The 20546-nt window shown below is 48.6% G+C and overlaps 1 protein-coding gene across 1 annotated transcript; it reads right to left on the bottom strand.

Annotated features, from left to right (window-relative positions):
* Window positions 1-9863: 9863 nt before the first annotated feature.
* Window positions 9864-11603, bottom strand: LOC119444384 (uncharacterized). The gene is made up of 2 exons (XM_037708790.1): window positions 11592-11603; window positions 9864-10295 (listed from the first exon to the last, which is right to left on the bottom strand). The coding sequence occupies exons 1-2, from the start codon at window positions 11601-11603 to the stop codon at window positions 9864-9866; spliced, it is 444 nt and encodes a 147-aa protein (XP_037564718.1).
* Window positions 11604-20546: the final 8943 nt, after the last annotated feature.

Here is a 20546-nt window from a genome sequence, read left to right on the forward strand (position 1 = left end):
TGATATCTGGGTAGCAGCACATACAACGGCTAATCAGTTGACATAACTAACAGGATTTTTATGGCTTGAGATGTTTCGTAAAAAAATGAATAGATATTTTAGAGGCTAGGTGAGTCGAATCAATGCCACACAACGATTAGGCTATTAAAATGACCTTCAGGAAATAGAAAAAAGCGACTTCGGCCTTTATAGCCAACAAACGTGCTTCAGATATATCAACGTACGGCTCATTGATTCACAGCTGGGTTTAGCGGCAACCTAAGCGAAACACACTTTGAGTTTATTTTCGACGTGATGTCTTCCAGCGTCGGATCGTGAAATTTGCGTTATGCAACGACTGCAGTGGGAGGCTGTGGCGCCAGCCAAGGTGTATGCGAAGTAAACGTATTGACTACGTCAATTCAGTACATTTCCGTGTGCTGTGCAGTTCCAGCTCGCTTGCGCTTTATTTTGCGCGCCTCGGAGGATTCGGTGGGGAGAGACGAAGACGACGAAGAAGACGTGCTGCTCGATCGGAGCTGTTCTGCTGTGTGACCGGTTGTTGCGTGGGCTGTTATTACCGTGACAAATTAGTGGTGGTACTGGGTATCATCCTATGCCCTAATTTCACCTCCCGACGCTTCAAGTCCCTACCACCATTCCCACGATTCCGGAGGAAAATCGGGCACTTTGCCACAGCCGCGGCTTGCAAGGACTACCTCCTGAATACGGACCATATAGCCCAGTAAGAATGTGAACCACAGGGGCAAGTACGAGTCAGACGCAAGAGAGCGACACAGTCCAATCCACTTCTATCCCGAGTGTCGTCTATGCAGCGCACGTTCTGAAGTCATTTCAGGGTGACGTGTTCGAGGACGTAGAGGATTGGCTTGAACACTTCGACCGAGTCGCTGTAGTCAATGAATAGTAGTCAATGAGGATGTAACGCCACGGCATTCAGCATTTATGCGACGATATGAGCGTGGTCTTCGTGCGGAGAGAAATGAACGAGTTAACTGTAGGTGACGGCTTACCAAAAACACGCCGGCAAGACATTTTTCTAGCTGCCGCTTTAACGGCTTCCTCATTTGGGCAAATAAGCAATAGCCCCAGATGTTCGCCAAGTAATATATATTAAAGCTATTATCTTTTAAGACAAAAGCCTTATATGCGCCATGAAGCGGAAAATCCGGCGAGTGTCCGGCGACAACATGCAATGATACGAAAACCCACGTGACCACGTGATGACATAATGTTCCTGGCGCTGGACGTGCTGCGGCTCGCACTGCGAAATCCAACGGTGAACAGCCACGGCGTCGGAGGGACGCCGTGGACGACGCCCAAAATTGTCTTTGTCCAATTTTAAAATTGAGTTGACCCACGTTCAACACCGACCAGGCCGACACCCAAAGTTGTCATTTCCCATTCGAAAATTCACTTGACCCTAGTTCAAAACCAAACTGGCCCACATCCACAATTGACCTGGCCCACCCCCAAAATTTTGGGTGACCCACCCTTACAATTGACTTTGCCCAATTTGAGCACATGACCATGGAGTAAGATAAACAGGAGCGCCGACTCCGCCGCCGCGCAACGCATTCGCTAGGGACAAACCGTGCAACGCAAATTATACATCTTGTAGCGCCATCTGTCGAGGCGCGTGGAAAACACTCAACAGCTTGCTTCCATGTGCGCATGCGCTGAGTGGCGGAGACCGGCGGCTACGGCAGCGACGGAGGCCCAGAACGGGCAGCGCGGCACCCGCAGAGCGTGTCGTCTACTACAAACATGGAGCTATGCGCGCTACAGGCGTCACGGCGTGCGCGGAGCAGGCGACAAGCAGGTGCCGCGAGAGAGTCCCCGCGCATTTGCTCCTCTCCGCTGCAGACTTTTGTAGCGTTAGCTACACTGGCCTAGCCAAGCCCGTTTCGCGCGGCACATCAAGAGCCGTGCTGCGCATGCGCAAGGATCAGTGATGTCACACGGCTTGCGCACCGGAGCCACCGGAGCCGGCACCTCTCGCGCACGCCGCCGCGCGCGACTCACCGCCGCCGGTCAGCGCATTCCAGAGGAGTGACGTCGTAGCCGTGGTAGACGCACTGGCGCCGGCGCGCGCTCGCTGTGCAGTCACCGTCTGACACTGCGCTGGAGCCGCTGCGCTTCTGACTGGCGTTTGTGTGTGTCATTGGAGCAGCACTAAGCATGACAATCAAGCTACTGGCCTAGCCAAGCCCGTTTCGCGCGGCACATCAAGAGCCGTGCTGCGCATGCGCAAGGATCAGTGATGTCACACGGCTTGCGCACCGGAGCCACCGGAGCCGGCACCTCTCGCGCACGCCGCCGCGCGCGACTCACCGCCGCCGGTCAGCGCATTCCAGAGGAGTGACGTCGTAGCCGTGGTAGACGCACTGGCGCCGGCGCGCGCTCGCTGTGCAGTCACCGTCTGACACTGCGCCGGAGCCGCTGCACTTCTGACTGGCGTTTGTGTGTGTCATTGGAGCAGCACTAAGCATGACAATCAAGCTACTGGCCTAACCAAGCCCGTTTCGCGCGGCACATCAAGAGCCGTGCTGCGCATGCGCAAGGATCATTGATGTCACACGGCTTGCGCACCGGAGCCACCGGAGCCGCCACCTCTCGCGCACTCCGCCGCCGCCGCGCGCGACTCACCGCCGCCGGTCTGCGCATTCCAGAGGAGTGACGTCGTAGCCGTGGTAGACGCACTGGCGCCGGCGCACGCTCGCTGTGCAGTCGCCATCTGACACTGCGCTGGAGCCGCTGCGCTTCTGACTGGCGTTTGTGTGTGTCATTGGAGCAGCAGTAAGCATGACAATCAAGCTAATCCTTCACAATCTAGACAACCAGGAAAGCTAAGAATAATCAGCTGAACCTTTGCTAACGCTACGTATATCCTGGCATAGCCGAGCTAAGCCAATGCAACATTTTTTCTGAAGGTCCCTGTATTTTTCAAAGGTAGCGCAAACTCCTCTCCGCGCCGTTTCCTCCTCGCCTCTCCCTCTCGGCCGCCATTAGTGAGCGAAGCGCGCGGCCGCTACCGCCCGCTTCATTTCGTATCGCATGCGGCGCGTTGAAGCGCTTGCTTGAAACACGACTGTTCTGAGCGCATTTTCACAAGGCTGTTCGTACGTAAGATATTTACGTAAGACATGTAGTACCTTCAATTATTAGTAGAATCCGCGTCACTCAGGCGAGGAAAACGAAAGGTAGAACAAGTTGAACGCAATCCTAAGCAGTCTTTACTACTGCTGATCGTTTCTCAGAATCGAGTGGTGTTCTGTTTACCTGACGCATTTACGAAAACAAAGAGCTACATCAAACTATGCACACACAACACGGTGGAGACATTTATCTGCTAAATACCCTCAACGTGTTTTTTTTTTTTCCAAAATGCCTCCGCGCGCTTTTCTTCCCCCCTCAGCTATATGCCTTGGTTCCCGTGTGTGTGCGCGCTTTCTGCGTATTGCTCCTTTAATTGGCAACTCTTCCATTATGCTCCTTTTATGAGAAGTCATGCTGGTATTCATATTGCCAAAATGCACCCTTTTGTTCGACGCAGAGCATAAACCGGGACTTTTTTTTTGCTCAGTCGTTGGCTGATGGTGAACTCACGAACGCACCCACCTTCCCGCGTTCATCAATAACTGGGTGAGAACAGTGATCAGAATCTCTCAGTAATTACTAGAGACCGGATTTTAGGCAAATGCCCTTTTTGTTCCTAGCGCTCCTATAGCCCCACTTCGATATATGAGCATGAATTAGAGGTTAAGAAGGGCTTTTATGGTGTTTTTATAGTGCCTATAAATGCCTATTGTGGCGTTTGTGCCTAAATGCCTATAAATTCCTATTTTCCATATCGGCGCCTACATGAACACTATTGAGTCTCAAGTTTCGCTTTCGAGTGAATTTAGAGACCGTTATTTATGTTACCGGGTCACATTGACTGCTGGGGGCTCTATGGGGTTCCCATCATAAACAATAACGTTTCTTATTTTCCTGTCGTAGATACAGGTTGCGCATGTCTTCGTTTGAAATTATTTGTATTTATGTAGAAATTTATCGTGCCTATATTTACGACGTTGGAGGCCTAGAACGTTGTTTTCCCTGCCTATTCTTGGCGCCTAAAACGCGCTTTTTTATTGCCTAAAGATCCGGCCTCTAGTAATGACCTCCCTCGGTGGCAGTCAAATTTCTTTCTTCCGATGCGGTGGAACCATATCGCTCGTCGTTAGAAGCTTCGTTTGCCACGAGGAACTGCATTGCCCCCCTTGGCGATGCTATTCGAACATCCAACATCAAGGCAAGTCGGCATCGTGCCGCAGCCGAGCGCGTCTTCAAAAGTGTAAAAAAGCCTACGCTCACACACAGCGCACATGTGTCCCGGTGTTTCTACGCTCACTAATGGCGCCGTTTTCCCGCGATAACGAAAGCCGCGCGGGTTATTCGTCACGTGTCAAGCCTCTTCCAATGGGAGAGCGGAAAACGGCGAAGAAGTCAGGAGAGGGGTAGAGGGCGGGGAGGAAATTCTCCTTTCCTATTTGAACAATGGTTTGCGCTACCTTTGGAACATACAGGGACCTTAGTTTTTCTTCATTCGTAGCGCCGCCTGGCGAACACGCTGTGAAGCAGGAGCCGGCGTTGCAGAATGTGTCCCTTCCAGACAAGCGGAGTCGGCGCTCCTGTCTTATCTTACTCCGTGCACATGACCAAGAGCAAAGTATTGCGCGAAAGAGTCAAAATGCTTTCGCATTCAATGCCCGTAAGGAGGCTTTAGGGCCTGTGTAACTTTCTTTGGCTTCCGCCCATTTTCGTGGTGGTCGGTGGTCAGAGGCTGGTGGTGGTTGGCGTTTCACCACCGATACAACAGCGCTGGTGCAAAGTGCGCGTGATATCGCCCAACCGAGTTTCGAGTCGCCATTGCCCCCCGTACGCCAATTGACAGCTCTTCGCCACGTGCTGTCTCGCGAGAGCTCTGCACGTTTAGATGCTCTGATGGAGCTCCCGTTCTTTACCCCTGCTGCAGATGGACTGCTTAAAAGGTCGGTTCCTGGCGGAATTACGCAATGAAGCAAGAAATGCTACCTAGATATCCACACTGCAACAAATATGCGCATTTAACAGGAAGATTTAGCTCGGGGGCTGCCACCTTAATACGCGTACATGGGAAAGAAGAAATCGTTTTTCTTGGCAACCACTGCACCGAATTTGATAAGGTTTGTTAGATTTAAAAGCAAACCTAAATTCTAGTGACCGCTACAAACGGAAATTCGATTTAACCACCCATTTTTAAATAATAATGCTGCAAATTTGAATTTCTCGAAAAACGACCCTAGCAATAGTCGAACAGTGTAACTCTGCAATGAAAAATTACATTACAATTCTGTAAATTGCATCTATTAGTTCTTCTAAGGTGGTGAACATCTAAATGTAATACATGGCTTTTAAATGCAACACTAATATGTAAGTAGGACTCTAGCAAAAGCATTGTAAACAATGTAACCATTTCAAGCAAGATACCAATTATTATATAAAATTTGTCATGATTCCATGGTATAACAGGTGGAGTTCACAGGAACTGCGATGTCTGTTCTTGGTGCAGTGTTTATGGATTTGTAAACTTCTTGATTACATTTCTTCTGTCAAACTTGCCGATTTAGCTCAATATTTGTATGAAAATTCAGGTCCTAAATCACAATTTTGCTGTCACCATATAACTAAAACACAATTGTTTCTCTTAAGTGCAACGAATCTAATTGAAAGAGTCCTGAGGTTTGCTTAGAAAAGCATTTTTGCGTTCTACATGCATTTCAATAGGCGGCTTCGGAGATTAGTACTAGCTAACGTTTCCTCTTAGAGCGATCAGCTGTCTGGAAGCCTTGCACTATTCGCCTACAATCGCTACATGACCGCTTACATTATCGAGAGCTCTTGCACATTTGTTTTTCGAATAAAACTTCACAACTATGTAAATAACGTTGGAGTATTCCAACAATGCGTCGAAAACCACGCCATGACTATTTTTCGTTTTGTAATACTTGGTTCTGAACGGTAGTATGACGGCGGTTATTGCCTGCATAAAGGCAGCGACGGAAGTCTTAGAAGGAATTTTACAGTAACAACTGGATTGCAGGATGTATTTGCATCTATTCCATCATTGTTGCATATCCCACATGGCGGTGACAGGATAGGTTGAACTAAACTGTAACACTCACCACAAACTGGAAGACAAGTGGAAGAATCTTTGGAACTCAAATATACTATACGATTCTGCATCAAATAAAAAGTGCTGCATAACTGTTAGCGCGGGTTGAAGAGTATCGCAAAAGTTGGGGAATTGCGACACGATCGCCTCCAGTTGGATTATGGTCTTGCCGGGCCGTTTTTTGTTTTTCTGCTTTCTGTTTTTTTTTCTTGTTTTTGTATTCAAGGCGTCCATTGCCTCATAACAGACACTTTGTACTCAGTGGGTACGTAGCTTCCTGTCACCCTCGTTTCAGGCCACTTAAACAAAAAATAAAATTATGCGTCCGATGTGTAGGCTGCTGCACCAAGGTACCCGACGCTCTACCAATTAGGTCAGAGGCGCGTCGCATATGCCTTTCGCACCAATGGTTAGTAGCGATTTGAGACGATTGTGGTGCCCTTCGCGTCAAACAGCGTAATTTCGCTCAGAAAAGCAAAGGCACCTGCGCGCATTCAAGATGACCAGATGTTGACCAGTCAGTGTTGTGGCTTCATCCTAACTGATTTCAGTCGATGTGCACGTATGCATTTTCAGTTAAATGCATAGTGTGCGCCCCTGAATGATGGTATATTGGAGCGTGACGTCACATGACGTCAAACCCCAATTGACGTCCAGATTTTGCAGCAGCAATAAACCTTGAAATTTATTATACATCTGTGATAGCTTATACAGGGTACATGTACATTTTAGCTCGTTGTGCGTCGTACAACTGTAGCACTCCTGTCAAAAATATAAGTTAAGAAGCAAAACACCGGCTATCAGACATGCTGTCAGATAGCCCGTATATCAGGGTTATCTGAGAAATCCGGGAAAAATAATAAGATCCGGAGTTCTCAAGAGCACGCAGCGCCTGCTAGGCCTTGGGGTACACAATACGTTCAAAGAAATCACAGAAGCACAAAGAATGTCCCAGCTCATACGCCTGTCCTCGACAGCTGCGGGCCGGGAACTCCTCTCACACATAAGTCTTCCTATCCCAACTCAAGTCAATGATCCAACACCATTACCGCAACACCTTCGTGCTAAAATCACAGTACTACCCTTCCCCAGGAATATGCACCCGGTGCATAATCATACTCGAAGAAGGGCACGTGCTCAAGCATTACTAAAAGCGGCCGCCCTACACGTGACAGACGTGGCTTTTGTAGATACCGCTAAATACACCGACAAACCCTACTTTGCGGCTGCGGCGGTCGCCCCAGACGGGACAGCCCTCAATGATCTTACTATACAAACAAAGAGAGCCTGCGAGGCCGAACAAGTGGCCATTGCCCTTGCTCTAGCCCTCCCTCAGCGCGACACAATATTTACCGACTCCAAACCCGCTGCACTGGCATACCGCCGCTGTACACTATGCCAGGCGGCCTTACGCATTCTAGCATCCGCTCAAATAAACGAAAACAAGCACATCCACTGGTTCCCGGAGCATGAAGGCCTCAACGTTCAACCAGGGGTCCCCAACGGTAATGAGCTAGCCCATAACCTCGCGCGAGATCTTACGCGCCGCGCGGGGACGCGGGCCGGCTCACCGACCGGGAGCCCCAACACGCACCCGGAGCCACTCCTCTCCTATCACGAGATTTGCTCGGCCTATAAGTTATCGAGAAAGGAATTCCCCTCACCTAACCCAACACTAAATAAAGCACAACAATTAACGCTTAGATTCCTGCAAACGCACAGTTACCCCAACCCCTATATATGCAGCAAATACCTCCCAGATATAAGGCCAGAATGCCCTAAATGCAAAAATCCAAAGTGCGACTTAGATCACATGCTGTGGCAGTGTCCCGCGCTAAACGCTTTCTTCGGGTCTCCTGCCACCGAGGACGACTGGATCAACCACCTCAGGAGCCCCGACAGGGCCCTTCAACACCAGGCCGTCCAGAAGGCCCAACAGGTGGCTGGCGAGCTCCGACTCCCAGTCCCCACATGGGCGGAGCCACCGGGCCGGCCCCCGTAAATGGGGTGCCCAGGCCCCTTCAGGACATTTAATAAAGTTAGTTCTCTCTCTCTCTCTCTCTCTCTCTCAAGAGCGCACCCTGATCTCGGAGGTCATTGCATTCCACCTCATTTGAAATGCAGCTGCCATGGTCTACTATCCGGACTGCGCCCGCTGAACAGCCGAACGCCAAGGCTGTTAAGCAACAATGGCGGGTTGTGTGGCCACATGGTGCACGAAAATAGCCTATGATGGCATGCGTTGTTCACAATTAAACTACTACCAGCGCCTAAAGACAACTTCCGTAATTTTTTGTGGTATACAGGGCAGATATAGCTGTACCATTTAAGTACTGTAACCATATAGTATTGGTTGACGAAGCATTTTCGCTCGTGGAAGCGTACCCTTCGCAGTACTCAAAATGGAACAAGACTGACGCAGTCCTTGAACTACAAATAAAAACAAGACGTCGCACGCTGATGCGGTGCTGTCTAGACACCAATCACTCTAGATTTTAGCTTATGTAATGGAAGAAAGCAACTGCTGCATTTCACTTGCTGTACACCTTCGTCCAATATAGACGGGAACACGTCATATCTGTTCGACCCACGATTCCTTCAAACGTGGAATTCGGAATCTGAATCACTGCGGTTTTTTATGTCGTTTTCTTGTTGAAGAACCCTGCACATGGAACGTTTTCTCATTACAAACAAACACAAGGAAAATTACCGGCTTTGAACACAAATCGAGTGTTCCCTTTGATATTGGGCGACCCTGTACATTTGACACAAAAAGCGAACAATGGAAGTGGAAGCTCCATCGAAAAATTGATTGATAGCTTTCGTAGAATTTCACTTCATGCTGTACGTTTCCTGTGTATATTCAATAGTGCAAGACTTCAAACCGCGAATTTTTAAGCAGTCGGCACATTCTTGAAGTTAATGTTCGGAACATGTTTCAGTGGCTAGTTATCTAATAATAATAACAAGATGTAAAATAAAAAGATGTCCTAATCACAACAAAAATGCTTTCTCACTGAATTCAAGAAGGCTTCAGAATTTGAACCAAAGAGCAACTGGAATTTCTTGATTTCATACCTTTGATAGGTTATTTCGTAAATAACTTCGGCCTGAAGACAAACAGTCCATGAAGAAAAAGCAACGACTTTTATTGGTATTCATGATAAAAAATGCACACATGTTCAAATGACTCGATGGTTTCAAAATCGCGTTTTTTATGGGCGACGTCCTTTCTTCAACACCTCTGAAGTCCAATTAAGGCAGCGGATGAAATCTAGTAAAATATAACTCGAACTTCAAGAATTTCTTGCTTAGTGGTGTGTGATAATTAATAGATATTTCTTTTTAATACACATTATAGTAGAATCATAACCTAATTATTCCTGACGTATTAACTAGAAGCCGTAAATGTGTTTTGCCTCTTCAGTGCCGCATCGATTTTTTAACAAGAATGCGAAGCACCTTCGTGCAGCTGTAGCACTAGTGCACGTTCAGCCGACTGTGTTCGCAGTAGACCTGCTATAATCACGTTCGGCTTTCTGAAGTTCGTGGACGTACTCCAGTCAACGCAAACTTAGAGATGGCGAGCTATTTTCAAGTCACTCACCTCTTGTCTATAATTTATACAACAAACTAGAAACTATTGCCCTTGTAAGCAGCGCGATCAACCCTTGTAACCGTACCCGCCGTATCCGTAGCCGCCTCCATATCCCAGACCACCTCCGTATCCCAAACCGCCCCCATATCCCAAGCCGCCTCCGTAGCCACCACCGAGTCCGGCGCCTCCGCCGTATGATCCTCCTCCGAGGCCGGAGTGCGCGACCAGTGCTCCGCCGCTGGAGAGCTTGTTCACTTGGTGGATGGTCCTGACCAGGAAGGCTGGACCGGGAACAGCCTTGTAAAGTCCGGGCCCGCCGCGCAGAAGAGCCACGCTGCTGCCGACACCAACACCGCCGGCTCCCAGGCCTCCACCAAGGCCGTAGCCGGCGCCGTATCCAAGTCCTCCGTTACCAAGTCCTCCGTAACCAAGTCCTCCGTAACTGACCCCACCGGCCATGGTGGTGGCAAGGACAGCGGACAGAATGGTGGCAATGGTCTGCATAGGTTGACAAAGCACAGTTTTGATATTTAGTTAAATGATGACATTTTCATCGACAGAGAGAAATTCCTGATAGGCCCGTTCGCTGTTATTCTAGGAGAAATTTATTTTACTGTTCATATTGTAAGTGTTACGCTTAAAATTTTGGCCTTCAGGCTGTTCACCGCAATATACGTTAGGTTTTGTTAGTTCAGACCAGTCATTGCTTAGGAAGTAAACGACTAAGTAAAGGTAATTGCGCAGTATACTTATATATAGCTTAAGAAGGATGTGTGGCGCAAGGTTAAAATCAACGTCAGAAATAAGACGAGAGAGCAAGAGTGCCAAACTTGCAACTAATTTTATCCCAAGATGCATAGAATATATAGTCCAAAATGTAGAGGCGCGAAAGATACGTGTACACAGAAGATGTATGCGCACAAGAAATGATTGTGCGTATGTATATTCCATGTTAAGTATTGGGTAGTTCCCAGAAAAAAAAACTTAGTTGCAAGATCAGCGCTGTTTCTGTCTCCTCTTCTTTCTGCCGTTGACTTTAACCTCGCCCAAATATCCTTCTTAAGCAATGCACCAACAACAATGTACTCGGATATGAGAACATACATTTCGCAGTAGAAACAAAATTTATCAACTTTCTATTCCTTTTCATCAACATGCACCACTCAAGGGAAAGTGCTTCAGTTGAAAAACTGCAACTGTAAAAAATAATAAATAATATTCTAAACCTCATTGGCTTCACATGGAGCCAAGACTACACCAAAAATATTTCATTTGCACAGTCTTGTGAGTATTAAAATTAACCTTCACTCGCAAACTTTCTTATCTGAACACTTCTAGTCGAGGACATCTAGTCGTCTTCAGCGCCTAGTTGTTTAAAGAACCGTTGATTGTAGAAGTACTCTAACGTATTCGTACTATGATCACCGGAGACATCAGCAGTAGCGTAAATTGGTGTTGTTGTCTTAGAAAGAGCTATGGCTGCCCTTTGATGAAGCATTCAGTAATTTCAACAGGCGGTTGCAAATTAGCAGCGTTTCAATGGTTATTTAAAAAGAAACTCAACGTTACCTCATGTAAAGTAAAACAACCGTAGCGAGAAAGTCTCATAATGAACACTGGACTGTCACACTTTTTAAGAGGTTTCGAAATGTGTGGCGGCGAACGATACTTATTACATTACAAACACTGCTTCAAATACACGCTGCAGACTAATTATTCACGCTCAGCTCTTGCTGCGTTTCCAGACCAAGTTCGCAATCGCAACGGCATACCGCGTCTTGTGCAGACACTCACCAGAGCGTTCATGGCGACGGCTTGTTGTTCCTGCTATTCAGCGAGTGATGTCCGGATGGTTCGGTGGAATTGCTTATATACTCGGCGTTCGATGACAATCGCACGTGCTAGGCCGCTGCCGGGTTACGTGTGGACGACGATATCGATGCTGCCTTGCAGTGCACCGGCGATGCACCGGGAAAAACACAGAGTGCACGCACTGATCGGAAGTAAGGAACGCGATTTGCTCGGCCTATATCGCGCTCTACGCAATAGAAAGCGGAAACGAAATCTGCCGAAAAACGATAACCTGCGAATTGTGGCATAAACCTGAGAACTCTGGATACCGCTGGTCTTACGCGGATTTCCGGCTAAAGAATCACGTAGGTGCCGGAAGGGGTTAGGAATGTTTGGTATTTCTCTTTGGATGAGGACGATCGTTCAGAATGGCGTAAGCAAACACCGACGCTCGTGGTTATGCCAAAGCACGCGCTGACAGACAGCTATTCAGTGTGAAGATACTATTTCTTCTTAAGCGCCGCTTAGGGGGGTCGACAAGGAGTTCGGTCATGACGTACTCGACCCCATTGTCCACGGGACCGAGGTCTCGCTGAATGCACGAGTCCATTTTACTTACCAGAGTAGCGACCCCCCATCCCCCTTCAGTGAAGCCACCGTTGGGAAACCGGCGAGCTTGATGGGTGATGATGGGATCGTTTCTTGCAAGGTGATTATTTGGAGTTTTCCCTTTACGCTTTTTAGGTATTGTCGCAGGGACGCCCGTTTGCTGACAAACCCTGTGCAATTCCACTGCCACATTGTTATGGCATTAGTTCCATTACCTATGATTAAGCTTGGGGATGGATTGCAAAAGTGCCGCCTCCAGGATGGCACCCTCCGTCTGTGGGGCAATGACACTGTGCAAGTTTGAGACTTGTGCTGTCGATGTGCTTGGCAAAAATCCGTGGCTTGTCCCCTCCAGCATAAGTATTCTCGCGCTGAGGGCGACCAGGCCCAGCTGGGGTTGCGCGATCATTTCTTGTACGTGAGAGAGACCCGTCTGCACGTTGGAGATGGCGTTCTTGAGCTCCGAAAGGAGTTCTACCGTCTCGTCGCCCCTCGAGTCATCCAGGGCGCGACGCTTCACTGCAACTGTCTTGGGCGGGGCCTCCGCCGTGTCCATAGCGGCGGGCTGAGGAGCCGGCGGTATGAGCGCCAATCTTCGTATTTCGGCCATCTCGGCGGCTAGCCGACTCATTTCACGCTTGAACTAAGCGTTTTTTTCCTAAGACTGTCATTGGCACGCCTGGTGCAGGACTTGGAGCGGCCTCTGGAGCTGAAGCGCGCTGGAGAAGGCGACGTGGGTCGCGATATTGAGGCAGAGCGACTTCTGGAGACCCGTAGACTTATGGATTGGCCTCTCGAGCGCGAGCGTCTTCTGCCCCTAACGCTGGGGCTGGATGAGGCTTGCGGATCAGAGGATCGAACAATTGGCGGCGTTGGGAGCTGCTCTTGCTGTCTGGCACATTCGAAGCGTCGTCGACGAACGATGTACGGCGTCTTAAATATATGCGCACATTCTTTACCCCGCTGTAAGGTGCGGACCACCGCAGATCTTGCATTTAAGGGTGCGTTGGTGCTGCTCATCGGGGTTTGGCAGGCCGCATCCCGGCAGACGACGTCGCTCGGTGTTGGACAGACATCGGCGCACTGCCTGAGTCTTCCGCAGGCGTGGCATACGTCCACTTGCTTTCTATATAGGGAAGATTTCATCAAGAGCGTTCCGTACCTGACAAAATTCGGTACCCGGTGCCCGTCAAAGGCGATGATGACATGGTCCCGGTCTCAGCGATTCTCTTGGTTGCCAGTTCTAGTGGGTTGTACTGGTTAACAATCTGGCCATCTATCGTCGCTGGGTTGTCTTATAGCGGTATACCACGTATTAGCCCCTTGCACGTGGAGTGCGGGGCTGTCTCGCACGCGCAGAGTTCGTGGACCTTGCCTGAGATGAGGATTTGCTTGATGCGGCCGTATCGGTCGGCATTCTCCTATCTAGGAGTGCTGGCCACCATGATGTTTTGCTGTAAGTTCGGGTACAGAGTGTCTTGTGAGAGCTCGTCCTGGCTGGGGCCGGCGGCTGCAAGTATTGCGTCAGCCACCGTAGCCGCTCCAATTTTGGAAATATCCAGTCCACCTCTTGGTCTAATAACAATCTTCATGTCTTCTTTGGGAAGAAGTGGCATTCAGCTTGCCCTAATAATCTTTGCCTTCAGCGCTGCGCCACTAGACTTGTTGCTACGGGGAGCCGAAGGTGTTGCCGCGGCGTTCGGGTTAGGTTCCCGCGATTTGGCGCCAGCTCTTCTGGCTCCCGCAGTTTGCCATCCCTGATCTTGAGTAACTTCCTCCGGGAGAATATTTTCACCCTCTACTTGATATGGCATCATGGTAGCGGACGAGTGGTGCCGACCCGCCCAGGAGGCTGCCTGGGTGGCCTAGATGAGCTAAGCCAAGGCATGGTCTCCGGAAGCACAGGAATGTCCGTAAATTGGTGAAAAATCACTCACTGTGGCAAAAAATGGTATCCTCGTGGTCCTTACAACTTCACTGAAAATATGTGCACAAATAAACGTGCACACGCGACGATTAAATACTGGAAAAGTTGGACAATGCGGGAAACCGAAGCAAGCGCGTCTCGACTTAGCGAAGGAGAAAATCATCCCGAACCACCCTGACCGCGCAGGCCCTCCACGTGGTGCAAGGTTTGGTGAACAAAAATTGAATTTCTCGCAGTGAAATCCGTCAGAAATATTGTAAAGTACGACTTAACCTCTACCTTCAGACATGGTGGCGTTGGATTGTAATTAGAATGTACGAGAAAACATAATTCTGTTACGAGGAAACTCAAATACAAACCCTTTTTCCAACGTATCTACCATAACAACAGCGGCACGCTCGGGTAGTTTACTTGCGAAAATGCTATCCAGATGGCGCTCGCATCCTCGGCAGGTCAAATTTGTACTTCGACTGCCTAATGCGTTTTGGACACGCGCGCGCGCCGGGAGAATAGCAAAGCTTTCGAACTCCTTGACTGCGCTCCCCACAAGGTTTAGTGCCCTTATTCGGCCGCTTTTCCTTCTCTGCCGCATTCCTTACTCTGCGACGCCACTTCTTAGCACGTTTGCTAGTGCTAATTTCCGAGCCTTTCGCTCACATCTAGTGCTCACCGGAACTTACATTATCAGTCACGATTTCCATCTCAACTGCACAGTCTGATTGATTTGCGGGTAAATCATTCCTCCTAATGCTACCTCGACTGGCAGAGAGCTTCAATCACTTAGGGACAATGCAGCTATTTTCTTTTGCGCAACGTAGCTCGTATACCTGGGAGCTGTCCACAACTGCACTGCCCTGCCTACACTCTGCCTTAGAGTACTTTTCTGACCGATTGAGCTGTGCACTGGTGCTCTTGTCTGACGAATCTGTGTGACTTCGGACTTCTGCCAGAGCTACCTTCATGACGTACTCCCTGGATAACTGTGCCAAATCGCCCACAGCTGGCCTAGCTGCTTCTCTAGTATTCGATTGGCACAGTATGTCGTTGCGCTCAACGCGCTTCTCAACAACTGCGCCACGGTCTGCGGATCTAGGCATCAGCCTGTGAACGTACATTAAGGCTCACAAAGATCAACCGTCTCTTTCTGCCATTAGGTAGAACACCGTGCGTGCATATGATTCGCACCGTCTGTGCGCTACTTCTAGGGTGCCTGAAATTTCTGCTGCTCCACTTCAATACCCTATTTCAATCTTTGAATCTCTTGACTCAGAGCTTCTATCTTCTCGTATTGTTGCCTAATACAGTCCTGTCTTTTCAACTCCTTCTCAGGCTCAATTGCTTCCTGTGCCTGTTCTTTTAGAATCAGATTGCCGAAGTATTCAAAGTACTTCTGATCACTGTTGCTTTCTGCTATGGCTCTAATTTCGGCTTCTCATTTATAATCCTCTACCTCTACGTCGAGCTCTTCACACAAACGCAGTAAGCTAGCTCTCATCAAACTCATGAGGTCCATGTTCACTACTATAGGCTTTGGCTCAGCTATACCACAATACTTGCTGCGAAACCCGCACAAATTGCAAAGCAAGTAAAAAAAAACTACCAGTGGGTCAATTGTTTTTTTCCAAGAAAATTTGAAGCTTGGAACATATAGAAGAAACCAAACGCCTATCCACAGAAATAGCACCAAGTCCCAAAGTTCTCCTCCACTGCATCTAATCAATTCTAAGCAGACGTAAATCCTGAGTCGCCTTTAATGGATTTGAATTACGATTACGTCCAAATGACTCCGACATAGGTACGAGGTCTGGCTTTACCAGCTGGTTCAGGTATATGCTGAAGGCTGCTTTCTGCTGAGACACGCTAAAACCACAGTATCATTATATATAGGCACAGTGTCGCCTTTTTCATTGCGGCGAATTATCTGCATAGTGTCATGAAAGGAGAAATCACACACAAGTTGAATCAATTACATCAGATAACGCAACTTTGTTAGCATGGAAGTAAAATTAATACTGACATTATGCATAAATTGAAACTTTTTGGAGAAGTTTCTCTGTGCATGTATGTAAACAATTGCATAGTTATCAATGCATTCACTTGAGAAAGTGTTGGTGTCTGCCAGCTATTCTGAACCACCAGCTCCAAGTTGTTTGATGGAAGGGATCCCAGGAAGCTATGTATTACAATAGAATTTCCATGGGATTCCACCCTGGCCTGTACATTTCTTCTGGGTGTTGTCAAGATCTCATTAATCACACACCAACTTCACGTACAAACAAAAATGACAAAATTTTCAAGTGGTTTAGAATCAATTGGCGGCTAAACGTCTAATACCTTGCCATGCGGGTAGTCTAACCGCAGTTAGATTTGACGGCAGTTCAGACTAACGGAAGTTACCCCCAGTCACGCAATAAACCTAACCGTAGTTATTCTGCTAACCATGGTTGTCGCGAACTGAGCTTAGTTACCTCAGTCAAAGCCGCAACTGACAAAATGGCGGCCCCTAGCTCCGATGCCTGCAGCTCGGCTCGCAGCGAAACATACTCCCAAAAGCGTGCCAACTGGCCTGTCGCAACGGCGGGCGGCTTGATTCGTATTTGGGAGGGCAAACGGACCACTCTGCTTTCAAACACACACAACTCGCGCATTTATAACGTCATGGTGGAGACTCTCAACTCCATCCTGTGGGTGGGGGCCGGTGCATATATTGCCATGCAAGTTCGTCAGAAGCTTGAGGATCTTAACAAACAACACCGGTGATTGGTATTCTTCTTTACTTGTAATAAAACTATGAATCGTATAGGCAGTTTGTGTGACGTGATAAGCGCTGGCGCGGAACCGTATATTTAGGCAACCGCCTTTAAAACACTGCGGCGACACGTCGGGAACAAAGTTACGCAGCGTGTCGCAGCGCCACAGTCCCATTTTCGGTAACTGTGGTTAGGTGAGGTTGCTGTGGTTGGGTATAAGAAGGGTATAAATTAGCTAATAGTAGTGGTTGGTGGGGTAGTTGGCGCAAGTCGCGCAGTAATGAATTTAGCGCCAAAAACACGATCACAGAGAGTGGAGAACATATACAGGGCGAACGCTTTAGTCGGAATTCCCTCATGGTTGCTGATGAGAGTGCTGACAATTAGTGTTTACGTCAAAGCAGAGCGAGTTGGGCATACATGGTTAATGCATGCGCTGATATTTGCTTTCGCATTTTAAATTCTCTAACGCGCTTCCAGCAAAATGATTCAAGGCTAGCAAATGACACTAGTGCACACTCGTACAATAATACAAAACCACATTGTGCTGGCTTTGACAAGCAGATTACAATGCATCGTTAGTGCAAACACATGAAGCAGAAGTTTGTCAAGAAATAACTTACCAGTACTTCCAGCGCAGGTTTTTAATTTTCGAGTGCACTTGCACTTTTGTTTTCATTGTGCCCAATTCTGCCAATGCGGCTGTTATCGCTGCTCACACTTTGCCATTTCGCCTCTGGCTTCGCAGCTGGCCCAGGTTCTCCTTCCATAATTTAATCAGGGCTTCTGCCTCACTGTCGGTCCAGTTTGCGCGATCCTTGCTTGTGTCCATTTTCTAAAAAAAGGCCAGCAAGCGACGGCTTGCCAGAACTTCCAACGACCCGTGTTGCTGCCGGGGCACGTGTTGCAGAATGGTATATTAACAAACGCTGCACTCTTGCTGTGTTTTTTTACTGGATTTGACTGGATTCCTGGCTGGATGAAAACAACATAAACAGTGACATTTTTCGCAGTGGCAAGATCGCCTGCTGATCTGTAAGAAAATAAAGACATCCTTTTAAAAAACGTGAACAATATATCAGTTGTTTTATCTACAAGTTTCTTCAATATAGACAGAATGTGGGTATCACGGTCACGGCGGGTACATTAGAAAAGAAAGTATGCATTCGATGTCCAATGAGTTGTAATTGTTCTGAGAGCACACTACAACGCGAAAAAAAGTTCTCCTTAAAAGAAAGTGAAGAATATATTAATTGTGAAGAATATATTAATTGTTCTTCACTACGAATTCGTTTGGTACAGTCAGAATGTGGAGATTTGGGAAGGAGAGTACGCATTTGTTGGCCAAGTGAGTTACGAGAACGTACTACGCCACGAATGGCATTAAGCTTTATTGCCACTAAGCATTTTCGTGTGGCACCACGCGTATGACATGACAGCTTAAGGCATTAGGAAGTTAATGTCATTTTCTGTGCCTGTGTGGCACCTGTATTAAGTGCCTCTGTAACTTTCTTAGGCTTTCGCCTGTTTTCGTGGTGGTCAGTGGTCAGAGGTTGGTGGTGGTTGAACTTTCACCACCCATACAAAGGTGCCGGTGCAGAGTGCCCGTGATCTCGCTCAACCGAGTTTCGGGGCGCCCTTGACGCCGTACGCCAACTCACAGCTCTTTGCCACGTGGTGTCTCGCGATAGCTCTGAAGGTTTAATGCTGTGGCGGAGCTCCCGTTCTTTGCTATACTGCTGCAGATGGACTGCGTAGAAGATCGGTTCCTGGGGGAATTACGCAATGAAGCAAGAAATCCTATCCAGATATCCTCAGTGCAATAAATATGCGCCCTTAACAGGAACCTTTGGCTCGGGGTCTGCCACCTTAATAGGCGTACATGGGTGACAACATTGGCACCGACTACCTCAGCAGAGTCTCGTAGTCCCCAAAAATGACACCGACTATTGTTTATGTATGTGTTGATGTTACTGCTTTTGTGTATCGTGTGCGTGTGCTTTAGAAATGTATGAACAGTGCGAACAGTCTGTGTACTTTCAAGTGTGTGCGATAAGTGCTAGTGAAACCAGTGCTCCTTCTGCAAGCCCACTCCTCAGAGCAAAGTTGGTTAAAGATAAACAACTTTCTTGGGTGAGGGGTAGTGTGGTGAAACGACGACGACGACGACATTGACTACATGTGCGGCGCGTCGCGGAAAGAAGAGCGACAGCACGAGGTGGCGCGGCGGAGAAAAAAACGCATTTCTCGAGCTTCCGTGGCAATCTTCGCAGGTGTCATCATGCTTATCATTATGTTTCCTTAACAGAAAATGTCACAGTTTCGCCCTAAGGGCGAAGCAATGAATGCGATAGCAACACAGCAATGTCATACGAAGTAAGGTGAGCGGCTTTGGTAGCAACAACACGCAGAACTGTTGTCGACGCCATCGGCGTTTTGCCCGCGTTAGCTCAAAATGCGTGCGGCGTTGGTGACTGTTGCTGGAGCCTCTGATATAAATAGGCACTTGGTGCCGCAGCTAAACGTCGCCTCCCTTCCCTCCCCCTCCCCCACGGCCTCTCGCGCGTCCGAAGAAGGCGCGTTTGCTCTACATATATGGTGATTGTAAAGGAGAAAAGAGACGCCTACTTCTGCAGCCCTTAAGCGAGCACGGCGCAGAACGCGTGTTTGTTCTCCGCCGTGCGTTCACTCCCCGTGAAAGACGCGCCCCTCGCGCCCTTTCACTCGCACATACAGCGTTCGGCGTGCGGCGACGATTTCATCTCCAAATGACGTCATACGGAACCTCACGGCGACGGCGACGGCGACGGCGACGGCGACGCCGACGGCAGAAATCTGCTTTTGAGTGTCCATATAATTGCTATCGCAATAAAAAAAAGAAAGAAGAGGTAGAAGCCACGAGCGCAGCAGAGGCGTTGGAGACGGCGTTCGAAGAGCCAGGGTTCGAGAGGGTTGCTCGGGTGAACCGCTGGGCAACCTCCTGACCAGTTGTGCTCCTGCGGATGTCGGTGACCAGTGCGGCGACTACCTGCCCGCGAGACTGTTCCCGGCTGGTACTGTTCCTGGTCGTCTGATCTCATGCCAATCCTCAACGTTCGAGCCGCCGCCACCGCTAACCCAGCATCGCGGCAAGTCGACCCACTACGTCTTGCTCAGCGACCAAGTCGTCCCACCACGGTCTCCTTCTACTGAAGACGACGAGGACGTGAGCGAGAACCTTGTAGCGTAGGGACTTCGCATGCATGGGTTATATGTACTCTAGTCACTGTGTGATGTGTGCGTCGTGCTGTTTGTATAGTGTTTTACAGAGTGCTTAGTTCTAATATATGTTATCTTCAAACCTAAACGCCTACGGCTCCATCCTTCACCGCACCGCACGTCAACAAACGTGACGGTCCGCAATTACCTCACTACATTTCTGGCGTCCGCGCGACAGAACAAAACTCTAACACCTTTTGAGAGTCTCACTTTGTTTATGTGCGGTGGTTGAAGATGGATGCCGAAAAGCTGATAGGTCTTGGTAAAGAGTTAGGACTGTCAGGAAAGGCACTCCAGCAGTGGATAGAGAAGGAGCGCGAGAGAGAAAGCGAGAGATATACGCTACAGCGTGAAGCTGCTAAGGAGGATCACGACAGAGAGTTAGAGCGGCAAGCCGGAGAACGCCAGTTACTT

Source organism: Dermacentor silvarum, chromosome 3, assembly GCF_013339745.2.
Source record: "Dermacentor silvarum isolate Dsil-2018 chromosome 3, BIME_Dsil_1.4, whole genome shotgun sequence".
Classification (NCBI taxonomy): domain Eukaryota; kingdom Metazoa; phylum Arthropoda; class Arachnida; order Ixodida; family Ixodidae; genus Dermacentor; species Dermacentor silvarum.